The sequence below is a fragment of the Balaenoptera musculus genome, chromosome 5 (genome assembly GCF_009873245.2).
Source record: "Balaenoptera musculus isolate JJ_BM4_2016_0621 chromosome 5, mBalMus1.pri.v3, whole genome shotgun sequence".
NCBI classification, from domain to species: domain Eukaryota; kingdom Metazoa; phylum Chordata; class Mammalia; order Artiodactyla; family Balaenopteridae; genus Balaenoptera; species Balaenoptera musculus.
Window position 1 is genome coordinate 32,178,722 of NC_045789.1, and position 19,548 is coordinate 32,198,269.

The window sequence follows — 19,548 nt, forward strand, 5'->3', positions numbered from 1 at the left end:
ATGCCTCTTTTCTCGATATCTTTATATCTACTCATTCTTTCAACCAATATTTATTGATTTCTAACTAAATGTTCTAAATGCTGAGGTTACCAAATGAACGACACACAAAGCCCCCACCTTCACAGAACTGTAGCTATGGAGACATAACATAAACAAACTAATATATGTACTGTGTCAAATGGTGGCAAGTATTATGCTAAAAAAAAAAGGATAAATGGATAGAGAATGATGGGGGTTGGGCAGTGTTATTTTAGAGAGTGTGTCCGGGGAAGTCCACTCTGAGGAGGTGACATGTGAGCAGAGACCTGAATGAAAAAAATGGAATGAACAAAGCATTATCTGGGGGAAAGTGGTTCAGGCAGAGGCAACGTAATACGCAAAGCCAGCAAAACAGGAGTGGGCTTGGCATTTATTTTTTGGCCATGCCGCCCGACTTGCGGGATCTTAGTTCCCCAACCAGGGGTCAACCAGGGATCGAACCCGGGCCAATGGCAATGAAAGCGCCATTGTAATGCCAAGTGGGCTTGGCATTTTTGAAAAGGAACCACAACAAAGGCAAGCGAGGCTGCAGGAGAGTAAAAGAGATGTGTCGTCAAAGAGGCAACTGGGTAACACAGGGCCTCAGTGGCTACGTTAAGAACCTGAATTTTGCTCTAAGCTAGATGAGTAGGCACTGGATATATGTGAGCACACGGATATGATCTGATTTATAATATAAAAGATTATTCTTGCTGTCGTATGGAGAAAACACCACATGGGGAGCACGGGAAGTGAGAACTTACAGTTACTTGGGCCAGGGCCCTCGTGATGCACGTGGTGATAACTGGTCAGATTCTAGACATATTCTGAAGGTTGATAAGATGGGCAGTGAGGTGTATGTGATAGGGAGGAATCAAAGATTCCAAGTTTTCTAAAGGTCTGAGCAAACTGGATAAACAGTGCTGTCTTTCACTGAGATGGCAAATGCAGGTATTGAGCAGGACTTTCTCCTTAGGGTAGAGAGGAGGGTAAGAGGGAAAGACAGAGTTTGATATTGGACATGTTCAGTTTAAAATGTCTGTAAACGTACATCTAGCTCAAAGGGAGCTAGATATATAGCTCTAGAATTCAGGGGAGAGCCACGAGGTAAGGTGTGATCACCTAGGGAGCAAGTGTTGACACTAGAAGAAATCTAAAGACTAAGCCGAAAGGTACTCCAGTAATTGAGGGTATGAAAACAAGATAATCCAGTAAAGGAGACTGAAAAAAAGGTAAGAAGATAGCCAGGAGAAGATGGCTCCTTCACCAAGTGAAGAAAATGTTACAAGGAAAATGGATAAATTAATTGTGTCAATAATGCTGACAGATCAAGTACCATGAGAACTGAAAATTTGCATTTGACAACATGGAAGTTGTTCATCAATGACTCTGACAAGACTGATTTCGATAACATGGTGGAGAAGAAAGCTTGATTCGAGTGGGCTCGGGGGAGATGATGGGAGCTGAAAAAGTGGAGATCAAGAGACTAGACAATTGTTTTGAGGAGTTCAAGATAAGTATCGCCTAATATTCCTTCTTACCCTACATGCCTATGACACTATTCTGAAGCTTAGGTTTGAATTTTCAACTAGTAGGTGATAATATCCTGGTTATTCTGAAAATATATCAATGTGTCAAAAACTGAATTCACACATTTGGTCTACATACCAGCTTCATTATAATTCACAGCATCATCATTTATCTAGGCACCCAATCTAAAGAATCATCTTTATGCCTTCCTATCCCTTTACAGTCAACCAAGTGCCAAACCCTGGAGAATTATTTAACCCACCTCTTGAGTCATTCCCTTAGCTCTTTGACTAGTTGAGGCTCCTACAGTCTTTACCTTTAACTGTCATAGCCTCCTAAAATTTCTCCCTACCTCCAGCTCTCATCTCTTTTCCCCATTCCCAGTACTTTCCATACCGCTGCCAAAGTGCCTTTTTTTTTTAAATAATAGAGCCAATTAGTACAAAATCTTAAATGGATCCTCATTGCCTATAGCAGGGGATGGTAAAATACAGCCCAGGAGCCAAAACGCTGCCACCTGTTTTTGTAAATGAAATTTTATGGGAACACAGTCACACTTATCTGTTTACATATGGTCTATGGCTACTCTTGGGCTACGGTGGTAGAGCTGAGTAGCTGTGACAGAGATTGCATGGACTGCAAATCGAAAAATATCTTTTGAATATTACTGAGGGTCTTCATATTAGACCACAATTGCCTTTCAGTATTTCTCCTTCTCTATGTTTCCTACACACCAGGCACATAAGACCAATTAACAGACCAATAAGCATTCCCCAATGTGCTAAGCCTTTTCTCTGAATTTTGTTCATGTCATTTTCTTTGCTCAGAATACTCTTCTATATTTCATCAAAGCACTAATTTAATAAATGTTTTAGTGCCTACTGTGTTCCAGGTACTGTTTTAAGCTCTAGGAATAAACCAATGAGCAAAACAGTCCAAATTCATGCTCTCATGGAGCTAATGTTCCAGTGGGATAAGACATAAATGATAAATAAATAGAGACATGTGTGTCAGATGGTGAGTGATATGAAGAAAACTGAAATTGAGAAGTGAGTTAAAGTGCATGGGATGAGGCATGTACTTTTAAAGAAAGAGGACAGAGAAGGCCTTACTAAGAAGGTGACATTTTTTTTTGAATTTTTGAATTTTATTTTATTTATCTTTTTATACAGCAGGTTCTTATTAGTCATCAATTTTATACACATCAGTGTATACATGTCAATCCCAATCTCCCAATTCATCCCACCCCCCTTCCCCCTTGGTATCCATAAGTTTGTTCTCTACATCTGTGTCTCTATTTCTGCTTTGCAAGAAAGTTCATCTGTACCATTTTTTTTAGATTCCACATATAAGCGATATTATACGATATTTGTTTTTCTCTTTCTGACTTACTTCACTCTGTATGACAGTCTCTAGGTCTATCCATGACTCTGCAAATGGCACTATTTCGTTCCTCCTTATGGCTGAGCAATATTCCATTGTATATATGTACCACATCTTCTTTATCCATTCATCTGTCGACGGGCATTTAGGTTGTTTCCATGACCTGGCTATTGTAAATAGTGCTGCAATGAACACTGGGGTGCATGTGTCTTTTTGAATTATGGTTTTCTCTGGGTATATGCCCAGTAGTGGGATTGCTGGATCATATGGTAATTCTATTTTTAGTTTTTTAAGGAACCTCCATACTGTTCTCCATACTGACTGTATCAATTTACATTCCCACCAACAGTGCAAGAGGGTTCCCTAAGAAGGTGACATTTGAGCAAAGACTTGAAATGGCTGAAGGAATAAATCCATAAGGATATCTGGAGGAATTTTTCAGGTGAAAAGAAAAGTAAAAGCAAAGGCCCTGAGCTGGGAAGATACCTGGAGTTTGTGAGGAATACCAAGGAGGTCCTGTTCGGCTAGAACAGAGTGGACAAGAGGGCAAATGGTACAAAGAGTTCAAGACATAACAGGATCGTGGAGGGTAGTTGCTGTAGGGTCTTGCATTGTAAGGACTTCAGCTTTTACTCCCAACAGCTTTTACTCGGAAACCATTAACTAAGAAAGGGAAGACTGTGAGAAGAGCAGGTTTAAAGGAATGAAGATCAGGAATTTGGTTCTGAATGTGTTAAATTTGAGATACATTTTACATGCTAAAATGGAGACACTAAGGAGCGAGTCAGATATCAGGATAAATGTACATGCTAGAGATGTAAATCTGGGAGGTGGAAGACTCCCTTGCACCCTTTAAGATACAACTCAAATACCACTTACTCTGTGAAGTCATTCACAACCCCACTTCCTCCAGGAATAATTAATTTCATTTTGTTTATATCTTATTATAGCACTTAGCACTGTCTAACTTGTATTAAAAATAAATAGTTTTATGTATACCTGTCGTTCTCACCTGGAGATATGTGAAGTAAAGAACTGTGTTTATCTTACCCTTTTAACCCCAAACACTCCCTACTATGTATTGCATATGATAAAATAATCAATAAATGCTGGCTTAACTAAATGTGTTTGGGGGGGGACTTGAATTCACCTGTCATAGGAAGTTTTCTGCCCGAAGGTAGGGAGCTAGATCCCCATGCCTTAACTAAACTTCTTCTTCTGTGTTCTCTAAGTACATGTCCAAGTCAAATTTAATTTCTTTCTCATCTTAGGAGACAAATCAATCAGCAAATCCTAACAGTTCTTACCTTTTAAATATGTCTTAAATTCATCACATTTCTCTAGTACCATTGCCACTACTGAGTTTAAGCCTCCACTGCCTCTCACCCCATTACTTTAACAGCTTACTTAGTGTTTCCACTCCTGCTCAGTGTAATACATATTCAAACACCGATCACAGCGGTCACTTAAACCCACAAAATCTCCTCTGCTTTGACCTTTCCAGTATCTCCCCACTGCCCCCAGGATAAAGTCCAACCTCCTTACTAAAGCTTATAACGCACCCCATGACAGGCCCTGGATTTCCTCTTTCCTCTCCCTTCTCTTCATTTCAGATCTTGTATCTATGAGCCACAGATCCTTTATTACACTGAATTGCTGGAATGCTTTTATCGTCAGTACCCCCTTTACTGCAAATGTTCACTGAAGGCAATGCTCTGTCTCATTTGATGCTGTATCACAACCAGGGCCTGATTGCGCATAAACTCAATTAAAATAAAAACTTCAAAAATTAAATGCTATCTCAGGATTCCACCAAACTTGTTACCCTAAGTTTATTTTTAGCACAGGTTATTTTAAAATATATTTTTGTACTAAATTCCAAGCTTCTAGAGAAGTATAGTTCTCCAACAATCTCCATGTAAAAGATGTAAAGAATGTAAAAGATCCATTTACTACTGCCCCCTTTCTAAAATAATGAACCTAGGTGACATTTATGACTCTTTCCACTCTCGGATCCTGATTTGCTAATCATTTCTATAGGAGAGAAGGAAATAAGTTTAAAATGCAGCAAATCAGATTCTATTTAATCATTAGATTAAATTTATTGACACTAAAGGTACCTGAAAACGTGTATGCTGCCTGCTGCCTCAATGGGGAGCTGGGGGGGGTGGGTGGGGAATCAGTAACAATGAACTGCCTAGAAAAGCTTAGACATTTGCCTAATATTTACATTGACTGCCTTATGAAATTCATTCAAGCTTTATGAGTCTGATTTGTTCCACAAGATTTGGTTATGATGGTTCAGGCTGAAGACAGTAATCTATTTTGCACCACAGTTTCTAAACTTAAATGATTTTTTTAGAACTTGTAACAGAGTTTGCTGGGGGATTTTTTTTTTTTCTTTGAGAAAGAAGTGGGTATCTGTATTTTTAAAATGGATAGGGTTGTATCAAGGGATGTAGGACTTCTTTGAAGCACAGCATCAGCGTGACCTACAATAACCACCCTTTTCTTTTTTTTTTTTAACATCCTTACTGGAGTATAATTGCTTTACAATGTTGTGTTAGTTTCTGCTGTACAACAAAGTGAATCAGCTATATATACATATATAGACATCCCCATATCTCCCCCCTCTTTCATCTCCCTCCTACCCTCCCTATCCCACCCCTCTAAGTGGTCACAAAGCACCGAGCTGATCTCCCTGTGCGATGCAGCTGCTTCCCACTAGCTATCTATTTTACATATGGTAGTGTATATATGTCAATGTTATTCTCTCACTTCATCCCAGCTTACCCTTCCCCCTCCCCGTGTCCTCAAGTCCATTCTCTATGTCTGCATCTTTATTCCTGCCCTGCCCCTAGGTTTGTCAAAACCATTTTTTTTCTAAAGATTCCATACATATGTGTTAGCATATGGTATTTGTTTTTCTCTTTCTGACTTACTTCACTCTGTATGACAGACTCTAAGTCCATCCACCTCACTACAAATAACTCAATTTCGTTTCTTTTATGGCTGAGTAATATTCCATTGTATATATGTGCCACATCTTCTTTATCCATTCATCTGTCGATGGACACTTAGGTTGCTTCCATGTCCTGGCTATTGTAAATAGTGCTGTAATGAACATTGTGGTACATGACTCTTTTTGAATTATGGTTTTCTCAGGGTATATGCCCAGTAATGGGATTGCTGGGTCATATGGTAGTTCTATTTTTAGTTTTTTAAGGAACCTCCATACTGTTCTCCATAGTGGCTGTATCAATTTACATTCCTACCAACAGTGCAAGAGGGTTCCCTTTTCTCCACACCCTCTCCAGCATTTACTGTTTGTAGATTTTTGGATGATGGCCATTCTGACTGATATGAGGTGATACCTCATTATAGTTTTGATGTGCATTTCTCTAATGATTAGTGATGTTGAGCATCCTTTCATATGTTTGTTGGCAATCGGTATATCTTTGGAGAAATGTCTGTTTAGGTCTTCTGCCCATTTTTGGATTGCGTTGCTTGTTTTTTTGATTTGAGCTACATGAGCACTTGTATATTTTGGAGATTAATCCTTTGTCAGTTGCTTTGTTTGCAAATATTTTCTCCCATTCTGAAGGTTGTCTTTTCGTCTTGTTTATGGTTTCCTTTGCTGTGCAAAACATTTTAAAATTAATTAATTAATTTATTTATTTATTTTTGGCTGTGTTGGGTCTTCGTTGCTGTGCACAGGCTTTCTCTAGTTGTGGTGAGCAGGGGCTACTCTTCGTTGCGATGCGCGGGCTTCTCACTGCGGTGGCTTCTCTTGTTGAGGAGCATGGGCTCTAGGTGTGCAGGCTTCAGTAGTTGTGGCACATGGGCTCAGGAGTTGTGGCTCACGGGCTCTGGAGCACAGGCTCAGTTCTTGTGGCACACGGGCTTAGTTGCTCCGCGGCATGTGGGATCTTCCCGGACCAGGGATCGAACCCATGCCCCCTGCATTGGCAGGTGGATTCTTAACCACTGCACCACCAGGGAAGTTCCTGTGCAAAAGCTTTTAAGTTTCATTAGGTCCCATTTGTTTATTTTTGTTTTTATTTCCATTTCTCTAGGAGATGGGTCAGTAAGGATCTTGCTGTGATTTATGTCATAGCATGTTCTGCCTATGTTTTCCTCTAAGAGTTTTATAGCGTTTGGCCTTACATTTAGGTCTTTAATCCATTTTGAGTTTATTTTTGTATACGGTGTTAGGGAGTGTTCTAATTTCATTCTTTTACGTGTAGCCATCCAGTTTTCTGCTGGGGGATTTTAAAATATTATTTATCACAGTGATGATTCTCCAACCCAATTTTAGCACTTTCTATTCCAGTCCTCAAGACTAGCTATTATTGCTACTACCTGTCAGTTCATATTTAGATGGAGTACAACATCAGGAACATTGTTGCTCAAAGAGGATGAAGGCATTCTTCCTTCCATAAGCAGAAAGCTATCCCTTGGTGTGATGCCAAAACAATGCCCTAAGTCTGCACTGCCAAATGCAGTAGTCATTAGCCACAAGTGGCTATTAAACAATTGAAATGTGGCTAGTCTGAGAAGAGACCTGTTGTAAATATAAAATACACACCAAATCTCAAAGCCTTAATATTAAGAAAAAAAAAGAATGTAAAATATCCAATTAATAATTTTATATTGATTACATGCTGAAATAAAAATATTTTGGATGTATCAGGTTAAACATATTCTTAAAATCAGTTTCACATGGTCCTTTTGACTTTTTAAAATGTGACTACAAGAAAATCTAAAATTACATATGTGATCGTAATTATGGTTGACATTACATTTCTATTGGACAGTGTGGTAAGCCTAGTTAGAGAACTGATCAACACTTCTGAACTCTTTATCCAGACAGAATAAAAAGCATCACTGAGGGTCAGGCCTGAAATGGAACCACCAATGATGAACCGAAACACAAACGAACCCCCCAATTTTAAAATGGTAAATCATGCTAAAAATGAAAGACTGCTTTAGTGAAATCTAATAATGTCTCTTTCTTCTCTGAAATAAAAATAATTAATATTTTAACCTTTATTTCTTAGGAATAACTTATATTTTTTCAGTAAAATTATTCTCTGAGTATTAGCAGAATGCAAGAAATAGGGATCCTAAGATATTATAGTGACAGTTCCACTTTAGCAAAAAAAGTTAAGTACTAGAAATGTTATGTTATTCTTATTTTTTCCAAAAAATTAGTTAATTATTATTATTATTTTTTGCCTGTGCCGTGCAACTTGCGGGATCTTATTTCCCCCACCAGGGACTGAACTTGTACCCTTGCCAGTGAAAGTGCAGAGTCTTAACCACTGGACCGCCAGAGAATTCCCCTGAAAAATTAATTTAAGTAAATCTTCTATCTACCTAACAATATTTCATTTTTGTAAAATGTCATGAAAACATTAGAGAATGCATATTAATCAAGCAAGGTATACTTTAGAATCCACTCAGTAAAGTGATTCCTACCACCCACTCACATACTTCACTATCCCCTCTCTACTGTTTAACATTTTCCTTAGTATTTCTAGAAACTCTAACAAGACAACACAAATAAAGATCAGACTATAATATGATTCCATCTGAAATATAATGTTATATCTCAATGTTTATTATAGTGACTTAAATGTGCTTTCTTAATACATTCATTCTTATACATTATATTATTATAATAATTTAAATATGCTTTATAAAGTGTTAAAATGTAACATGAAGCGGCAAGATCAGAAAACAAAAAATAAAAAAGGCATGATTAAATCCCTCCTCAGTCGTAGAAGGACCAACTATAAGGAGGCGCTTTAAATAGCCTATAGCCTGTGTAACCATGTATTATATACTTTTCAAAGTGTTCACTAAGTTGTCGGGTCCAAATTACCGGGTTATTAATATAGAAAATGGAGTAATTTATCAATGTCCTATTCACCTTACAGATATTTTGTGGTTTAAAAAAAAAAAAGAAAATTAGGAAAATATACATACTGGTTAGAAGAGCAAGTGGGTTTCATCCAAGTTAGTCCTGAAGAAAATTTCTGTGCCTCTGAACATAATGAAATGGTATTTAAGAATAAAGCTGTATCTCTAAGCAGGCTCCAATCAACTTGACACTTGGAATTTTTAATTCTTTTAACTTTTGCCTTAACTTTTTACTCTACTTCTTCATTTAGATGCCCTATATAACTAGGCTAGGAAGCTAGAAATTAAGTAGCACAATAACAAGAACTAAAATTCTAGTATTTGTTTAGTAATTGGGGCTGTTTTTATCAAAGTCTGCTGAGGCATTCAAAGGGAAGCGAGATGGATTTGAGTCATTATTTGTGAAGAAACAAGAGTAATGAGAAAAATAAGGAAGAGGAAAGGTAAAGTTCATATGGGTTTTGGGGGTTTTATTTTTTAATGCTGTAGCTGTTTTGTGTGGGTTTATTTTTTATTTTTTTTTACAAGTGGGGTATTTTAAAGGAAATGTCTGGGAAAATGGAACCAGACATGTGCTAATTAAAGAATCTTGACAGAAAAAGGCCGAGATTTAGGAAAAAGAGACCACAAAACTGCAAGGATCTATCACATGTATCTCCCGTCCAACAAAGCATTAAGCGGGAATGTCTAGTACAGAGAGGTAGAAATTTGAAGATATCCACAATGTCTCTATTACAGAGCAGAAAAAAATTCAAATTCATAATTTTGTTCTTGTTTACACTTCTATTACCAAACTTATGTATGAGGTTATAACTTGGTCCTGAGATACTTAAAAAATAAAGGAATTTAGGAATTAAAAAATTTTTTTCATGTCTTCAATTTGATAACAAAAAGTCTGTCTTATCAATGTTTTCATATGTCCATATCTCTTATGACTTCTCAAAAGGTTAAAGTAAGTAAAGAAATAGCTTTGAGATTAGAAGTAGAAACCATTATTAAATCTGTTAACTATTCTGATTTACTGTTATCTAATTATCCATTTCAAAATTATCTACTGATGATTTTTTTTTTAAATTATGGTCGATTTTTAAAAAAAAATTTTTATTTATTTGTTTATTTATTTATGGCTGTGTTGGGTCTTCGTTTCTGTGTGAGGGCTTTCTCTAGTTGCGGCAAGTGTGGGCCACTCTTCAGCGTGGTGCGCGGGCCTCTCACTATCGCGGCCTCTCTTGTTGCGGAGCACAGGCTCCAGATGCGCAGGCTCAGTAATCGTGGCTCACGGGCCTAGTTGCTCTGCGTCATGTGGGATTTTCCCAGACCAGGGCTCGAACCCGTGTCCCCTGCATTGGCAGGCAGATTCTCAACCACTGTGCCACCAGGGAAGCCCTCTACTGATGATTCTTAAGAAATATGATAATTTCAAGAGTATTTCAGAGTACACTATTTGTGCTATCAAAAATTCCTATAGATGTTCCAATATAAAAGATTATTTCTGGGGACTTCCCTGGTGGTCCAGTGATTGAGAGTCCATCTTGTAATGCAGGGGATGCCGGTTCAATCCCTGGTTGGGGACTAAGATCCCACATGCCACGGAGCAACTAAGCCCGCGTGCTGCAGCTCCTGAGCCTGCTCTGGAGCCCGCATGCCACAACTAGAGAGAAGCCTATACAACGCAATGAAGAACCTGCACATTGCAATGAAAGATCCTGCATGCCGCAACTAAGACCCGACGTGGCCCCTGCCCCCCCCCAAAAAAAAATTACAAAAAGAGATTATTTCTGCATATGATGGAATCTTCAATAAAATATCTTGGATATAAGCAATGTTATACTCTACAGTAAGATAAAGTATGTGAACACTTTTTATAGACTGTAATGTATCATGACTAAAAGTAAGATACAATTATACTTTTAATTAACTTTTTAAAGTACTCTATAGTAACATAAACATTAGTAATGTAACTTTTCCTCTTTCAAGCCCAAATATTTCTCATATGTTACTTATCATTTTCTCCCAAATAGTATAATTATTTATGTATAAGACATAGCTCTTTACGACACCTAAGGACACAACCACAGGCATATCTCGTTTTACTCAACTGCATCTAAACAGTAAAGAAAGAGACACTATGTCACAAAACTAAAATACAGTACTTTTGAGGGCAGAAGCAAAAGTATTACATCAGCTACTGTGCAAAGTTTTTGATCTCCTGAACATACATATAGATAGAAGAACTCATTTCCCCTCAACAATAAAGCAATTCTATAACAAGCAGAGTCAGGTAGGCATTTAGAACCAGCAGTAGGTAAAAGATGACTACCTTAAGAATAGAGACAGGGGATTGCTAAAGTATCAATAAAATGAAATAAGTTGAATTAAACTAAACATCTGAGATCTTTCTCACAGTATTTTTGTGACTGTATTAATTTTATTGAGTTTGGAATTGCATTAAGCATGCTGCCTTACATCCATACTACTGTATTTTTCCTTTAAAAAGGATTCCAAGGAGGAAGGAAAACAACTGTTCCACAATTAAAAAGAGACGAGACAGACAGACAGAAAGAGACAGACACAGGAGGTAGAGAGAGAAAGAGAGAGAAATCTTATATAATGGTTATTGGCCACTTAATTAAGGCCTCATCCTTTGAGGCTCATCTTTAGTAAACAGGGCTGTATTGCAAGAGAGAAATTATCAACATTCATTCAATAAGAAACACATTGGCAATAATAATTGTAAAATGAAGTATTTCTGTACCTTAATATCAGATGTATCACGCTGACTGTTTCTCCAAGCTCTGGAAATTGATGAAAAAGTTCGATCTGCATGATCAAATTTCCCTCCTTGTAAATTTAGGAACAAAGTTGTAAAGGGTTCCTAAAAAATAAGCCATTTAAAAAAGCCATATATTCCCTCAGGCATAAAAATGTGGTTTTTATAAATCTTTATGTCTAAATACTTAGTGACCAATGGACATTAGCCAGTAATACATACTAGGCATAGACTGGGAATTATACCTAAATTATTACATTAATATTCTTACATTATTTTTGTTTCAGAAGAAATATTTCCAAAATTTAGTATTTTTCAGACTCTCTTCAATATTTTTCAGACTCTCTTCCTTTCCAAGAACAATTTATTAGTAACATTCAGACATAAATTAGACTGCATTTGCTTCACAGTCCAGGGAAACAGTCCAATATGTAATTTTCCTATTGTTATGGCTCAGTATTTAATTTATGATTAAGAAAAGAAAAATGTTTGGAAGATTTAAAAGCCTCCTTTTAGTTGAAGAACACTTAAACACATATTAGTGGATAATTGCTTGAAATTAGCTAAGCACTATAAATTACCTCTAGGATTTATATCTGCCTGTACCCTCTAACAAGCTTTAATTAATGATGTGCTGCTAATGCTTTCCCAAAGAAATTACTTTCTAGTAGATGAATCACCTTTCAATTTTACGGAAACATTTCTTGTTTAACCAATATGTTATCAATACACAGCAGTCTTGGTGTAAATTACAAACACACCTTATTCCATTTGGGGCAACTGAAGTTTCCAAAATATATGAATATATGCCTGTGTTAAGGGAATCTTATTTAGTTCTTATTTTAATAGACTACATTTGAAAATAACATATGTTACAATTTAGAGTCTGGTAAGATATCAACGATTTGAAGAGGCAAATTTAAGGAAAAAAATTCACGCAATTCCAGGTGAACCATTTTTATGGCCATTCTACAGTAACATATTATAAAATACAGACCAAACGGGATAAAGAGATACTTATATAGTTAGAGCCTCAATCACTGAAAAAAATTTCACCATTCAAAAAAGATGCTGATGATTTTTAATCAATGCATATTCTCCACAACATTGAATTTACTTATTCATGGTTTATTATTCAAATTGAACTTACTATTCTTAGAAGCCATGCAAGAACAAAACTTGCAGTTGAGTAATGAGTGCCATAGTGGAACTTTGGAACTTGATCGTCTTCCCAGGATTCATAACGCTCTGCAAAGAATGCTGCTCTTTTTGGATTCAAAGCTCCTATTGGCTGCCAACGGGGAGGAGAAAAAACAAGAACACATAAATACAATCGTCCTTTATTTCTTTCTCTCTTCAAATGTTATCTAATCAGCAAGTGTGAAAGTGAATTAAAAATACATACTATTCAAATTAAAGCAGTGTTACATCAGAGAGTGGATGGAAATATAAATGTATTTTTCAATGCACATTAAATATACACATATAAGTGAATGGAGAAACCTGTCATTTCTCAGTAAGTCTAGTTTCTGTTGAATAAAGGTCTTTAATCAGCCCATAACAAGCATTTTTATGAAGATAATTACATGAAGTGAACATTAGTTATACGATACTTTGGAAAGCATCTCTGAAATCCTCTTTAGTTCATTAGAAGCAACAACCAGAAACAGAATCTTGAAGCTAAAGTTTTAACATATCATAGATTCTGAGAAGACAATGCAACAAAATTGGGCAGGGTGGGGGGAGAAGGAGTGCAAGGGGGAGATTGTGTGAAAAAGGGATTAAATGTAAATCTAGAAATTTCTAACAGTATAAGTACAACCAAAATTTAGAACACAAAAACATGCCGGCATGAAATTTTTTTAAAATGTGTAACATGAATAGAATATTAGACAGATTATGAGCTTGTACAACAATACTTTACAGCAGAGGTCCCTAAAGCAGTATAGCAAAGTGATGAAGAGCCTGGGTTTACTGGAGTGGTAACAATACCCAGTCAGAAAGTTGTTTTGGAAAATAAAATGAGTAAGTACATGGAGGGACAAACCATACCTGACAATATTCAATGAATGCTATTATTTTTAAGGTTATCTTTTAGCAATGGGGTAAAGTTTGAATAAAACAATAGCCTATAAGCCCCCAGAATATTGGTTGGTATAAGATAAGAGCATAATAAATGTTAGCTGGTACCATTATTGTTACTGCTGCTGTTGTTATTCAGGGAATTCATGAACTCCATTAAACAGTAAGCAAAATTTCATGTGATTATGCGCATGTACATTTTCTTCAGGAAGACATACAGAGTATTCTAAGATTCTCAAAGGGGTCTAAGGGCTTAAAAAACAAGTTAACAATTCATTCTCATAAAACATTCTAATCTCTAGAAAATCTCTAATCTTTATTTAAAATATAAGTACCAATTCACTGAAAAAAAATGTAAGATTACTTTCTTTAATGAAAACCTATCAGTTAATCACTCATTTATATGAGAAAGAAAATATCTGATCATTTATGCAAAAAATGTTAAACTGAAATTTAAAATACTGGTTTTAAAATAGATGCATTCAGAAATATTCTATGGAAAATGAAGCAATGTTAAACTAGTTTTTAAATTGCTTTTCATGTTAAAAAGTAATTTTAAGCAGTATTTTAAATGATCACTTTGGCTATATTTCTTAAAATTGTTAATTATTTTTTCAAAACTGCCATTTATCTCTAGTACCTTTCATTCTCTTTCAATAGGATGGTTCTCATCAACATTTTATTTTAAGCCCTTTTTTTTTTAACTTTACAAACAAATTTTTAAAAACCTTTAGTTGATTATTATTTTAAACCAGTATCACAGTATACCAATTTAAAATGCCATCTTTTAAAGCATTAGTTTCTGTACAAAAGAGTTAAATCTGATTTACTAAACTCATGCCAGTTAAGAATGGAACCGACTCCAAGAAATCTTTGTTACAGAACCAATTTGGAATGCCTTTAAATGTATTTTAGCTGTTGTCCCTGAAGACTGAGCCATGCAAAAGGAAAGAAAGAAGAAATAAAATCACTGGAAGACAAATTACGTGAAAACAAAATCAATGCTCCTTTTGTATGGTTCTGCAGCATATTAAGTATTCACTTTATGTGCTCCTATTTTTATTACTCTCCAAATGAGTACACCCCCAAAATCAATGGTTATAGAATCACATTTCTTGAATATAATGCTAAAACCAATTAGGATTGATTTCACTAGCATCCGAAAAAAAATGGCATCGTGCAGAGATCCATATACGTAGAACCCACAGTATTGATTCCGGCTGTGATTGTTACAGTTGATTTCTGAAGCCTGCTACAGGACAGCTATCAAGACATAGCACATTTATTTGCAAGCATATAAAAAAGAAATCCCCAAATAAAAGAAGGTTAAAAAAAAAAAAAGACCAGTGGAGCTGTGCAATGACAATGATACACTATCAGCTTACTCAGAGAAGTTACAGTGGGAATACACACATTGAATTATACATTACGCGAAAGCACTGATTTATTGTGGTAATAACATCCACCTCATTAAAAGATTCTGCTTTGCTGCAGTTGGAAGGCTACATATTGTTTACCGCTATAAATTAATGGCAGTGCAAAGAAGACTGTAGAACCATCCTAACAATAGATCTGTAATGACAGTGCTGTATATCACAGCTTCCTCAGCAGCTTCATAATAAAATGGAGACAATGTATTGAGCTAATACATTCTACCATGCTGGCCCATATTTTTCTGACAATTGCTTTAAAAGATGAGCTGAATCCAACTATGTTATAATGCTGCAAAACATTTAACTAAGCAAGAGTCAGTCATACACCAAAGTGCATCATAGCATTTTTGAAACATTATCTAAATCAGCATTTCAAGATGTTTATTCATCTCTGCAAAAGAACTAAAAGTAAATGCTGATGGTTCCTCTTACTTATACAGTATATTAAGAGCAACAAATGGAGGGCAATTCAGGAAGATGCCTAGTACTATCATCCTACAGAAAGCTCTTTGTACAATTTAACTGTAAAAGCTTGACAGATTATTTTTCAAAATCAGCAAATTGATTAAAGGAAGAAGAGCAAAAATACTGGTCATTTAAAGTGGTCATGACTTCCTGGAAAAAAATCAATAAAAAATAAGTATTGATTAGAGAGGTATAATTCAAGTTCATAACCAGGTAAATATGAATAGGCTGAGGATATAGAAAAATAACTTTAAACACTACAAAAAGCTAACAAATAGAATTATATAAGATTTTTTAAATCTGCAAAATAATAAAAGAACCTTAATCACAACAAGATGAAAAAGTGATTCAAATAAAAGGGAATTATTTAAAAATTAGAGTATCAGGACTACCACCACAAGCATTTACGTTAAAAAAGAAATGGAAATAAGAACTTGGATTAAAATAGGAAAAGACAAATTAAAGAAAAAAGAACACCAGAACTCTTGAAAATGTATAAATAGCAAAAAAAAAAAAAAAAAATCACTACACATAGGATATATTAATCTCATGAATAGCAAAATTGACAACTGTGGTAGATTGGTAAGTATTCTGTTTGAAATTCTCATCTGATACCTTTCAGAACAAGATATGCAAAGCAAAACTTTCTAAATCAGGTTTTTAAGAATATTACAATAAAAAAATCTTTTGTTACCTTTTTTGAGAAGTAATTTTGCTAATTATTAGAGATATAAAAATACTGCATGTAAAGTGCCCAGTTCAGTGCCTGGAATGCAGTAGGTTATTAGTAATAATAATTATTGTTATTTTTCAGCTTATTTGATCAAGAATGTTTAAGAAAAAAAGCCATTAAACAAGCCTGATGAAATTAATGTTGTCTATTAAGAAAGTAATTAAGCATCACAATCATCTAATGGTACATGCAGTACTGTGCATTATCTGTCAGAAGCCTAACAGTACACAGTAGACATCAAAACTGCATTACCCTATCTCAAAAACATAATCAAAAACAAAATTATCTTTCAAAAGTCCAAAAGGCCTCCAAATTTTACTGTGAAAAGCATATGAAATGTCAAGCAAGTTACAATCATCTAGTACTACATTAATTAAAAACAAATGGTATTGGATTCAAAGACCCCTACAACCACCCAACACAGACTCCTTCATCTGATTACTAGTAAAAGTTAAGCTGTAAAAAGACTGTAGTGTCCATACATTCTAAGTTTTTGCTTTCTTTTTAAAAATTTTCTTACCTGAAGTTATCTAATTAATAACCTCCAGCTTACATTTTGTATTTTATAAAACATTATTATGCATTCTCACAATAAATGTGAGCTAGATATCCCTATTTTAATAATGAAGAAAATAAGTATCTTGAATAACCTCGTTCAAAATCAACATAAATCTAGGAAACAAAAATCCAGTACTCAAATCCAGTCTTTGGGCCATTTTATCCATAAACTGTTGTTATTACAAAATGTTTTTCCTGATTTCAACAATTTCCCACTTTCTTACACTTCCATTTTTCAAATATGATATTTATTTAATAGGTTTATTTAAAAGACTAATAATATATGTAAAGTGCTTAGAAGAGCTCCTGGCACAAAGTACTCAATAATAAGTATAGCTGCTATTAATGTTGTTGTAATTGTTATTATCACCATCACCAGAATTCCTTCTTCCTTTTGAGATTTATATGTGAACTGTTGCAATTTATATCAACTTTTCAGAAGTGAAGTTCCAAACTGCTGGACCATGGTTACAATTACTAAGAGTAAGAAAGTTGTAGGGAATTGGCAATAAATCTCAGAAATTCTACAAAGTATAGATTTGCTTGAGTTAACAACACTCTCTTTTAAAATCAAAGTCTAAAAAGATATTTTTTCCATCTTTCTGTGAAAGCTTTCTTTGGTAATCATTAAACCTTAACATCTGGGGATGAGAAGCAGGAGAGAAGATTAGAGGAAAAGAAAAAGGTCATTATGGAGCAAAAGACTCAGAAATGGGGCCGTTGGACACGCTAAAGGATAGTGTATCATAAACATACATGTTGTGGGTGAAGAGCGGAGTGGGGAAGAGCTGTCAAAAGTGAAAATGGGCTCATGAAGGGGAGGCAAAAGAGCATGACTACTTTTAGGATCATGCTTAGGATCTCGATGACTGGCCTAAACCCATCTGTCAATGTTATCTTCCTTTGGTATGATTAGAACACTGGAAATATCCTTTAATTCCAGGACTACAGATAAACCCTGTCCTACAACATATAAGAGGGCATACAGGCAAGAGAGGTTATACATTATTTTCTTCTGGAAGTAGGGCAGTCCTATAGATATCAAAAAAAGAGTGATCACAAAGTGAGCACAAGGAAAAGGTAACAAAGCGGTTGAACCCAATGTTACATGAATCCGATGTTATAAAAATGTCACATTAAAGGAAAGAATCATGTTAATTAAGTGTAAGGTACTTGATATTCAGGAACAAATTAAGCAAAAATCTTCAAATTCAGACAATGAAAGAGGATGGACTATCAGGAAATGTGACATCATAAAAGATGGTCATTCCTGGTTAGAGAATAATGATTTGTTTTGGGAAGATTACAGGAAATAACTATGATAAACATATTAAAGAGGCTATTCTATCTGATGACAATGCAACTATTTATTGGCTATACGTGAAGGGTCTAAGAGTCTTAAGTAAATTATCTCACTATATTTACAACAACACCTTAATGTACAAAACTATTAGCTTTCCCAATTTACAGGTGAAAGAATTGAGTCTGGGAGAAGTTAAATGAGTATCAAAGGTTGGTTCCCCAGTCAATAGCAGAGCCAAGATTCAGAGTCACTAAGTAAATTGACTAGTAAATCCTAGAATAACCTCAGTTGTATGGATTGATGAAAGTGTTGGTGCTGAATCTGCAAGGGCACTGGAATCCTTTCATTGGTGGTTTAGATTAAATGCTCTTCTGAAAAAATGTTATTTATGTTTTTATTCCCACCTATATAATGTGTGTGGATATCAATTTAGCAGAAGGCTTCACAAAAGGGGGAGAGAGATGAATATTTTGTCTTGGGGATGCTGAAAAATGGTTGGCAAAAACAGCTGTTAAAAAAGTGAACAAAGGGGCGCCTTCAAGATGGCGGAGTAGTAAGATGTGGAGATCACCTTCCTCCACACAAACACATTAAAAGTACATCTACATGTGGAACAACAACTACAGAACACCTACTGAAAGCTGGCAGAAGACCTCAGACTTCCCAAAAGGCAAGAAACTCCCCACGTACCTGGGTAGGACAAAAGAAAAAAGGAAAAACAGAGACATAAGAATAGGGATGGGACCTGCACCTCGGGGAGGAAGCTGTGAAGGAAGAAAAGTTTCCACACACTAGGAAGCCCCTTCACTGGCGGAGATGGGGGGTGGGCAGGGGGGAAGCTCTGGAGCCACAGAGGAGAGCGCAGCAACAGGGGTGCAGAGGGCAAAGCGGAGAGACACCCGCACAGAGGATCGGTGCCAACCAGCACTCACCAGCCCGAGAGGCTTGTATGCTCACTGGCTGGGGCAGGTGGGGGCTAGGAGCTGAGGCTCGGGCTTCGGAGGTCGGATCCCAGGGAGAGGACTGGGGTTGGCGGCGTGAACACAGCTTGAAAGGGGCTAGTGTGCCACAGCTAGCCGGGAGGGAGTCTGGGAAAATGTCTGGACCTGCCTAAGAGGCAAGAGACCATTGTTTCAGGGTGCGCAAGGAGAGGGGATTCAGAGCACTGCCTAAACGAGCTCCAGAGACAGGTGCGAGCCGCGGCTACCAGCACGGACCCCACAGACAGGCATGAAATGCTAAGGCTGCTGCTGCAGCCACCAAGAAGCCTGTGTGCAAGGCTATCCACATCTATCCACACCTCTCCTCCCAGGAGCCTGTGCAGCCTGCCACTGCCAGGGTCCCATGA

The 19,548-nt window shown here is 36.3% G+C and overlaps 1 protein-coding gene across 4 annotated transcripts in view; it reads right to left on the reverse strand.

The window, feature by feature from the left end:
- Positions 1 to 19,548, reverse strand: part of LRBA (LPS responsive beige-like anchor protein) — a 745,100-nt gene that overhangs the window by 160,629 nt on the left and 564,923 nt on the right. For all 4 annotated transcript variants that reach the window (XM_036852028.1, XM_036852030.1, XM_036852029.1 and 1 more), the window contains exons 45-46: positions 12,777 to 12,917; positions 11,612 to 11,731 (exon numbers count right to left, since the gene is read on the reverse strand). In XM_036852028.1, coding sequence (XP_036707923.1) covers positions 11,612 to 11,731; positions 12,777 to 12,917 — 261 coding nt within the window. The remainder of the gene's footprint in view (positions 1 to 11,611; positions 11,732 to 12,776; positions 12,918 to 19,548) is intronic.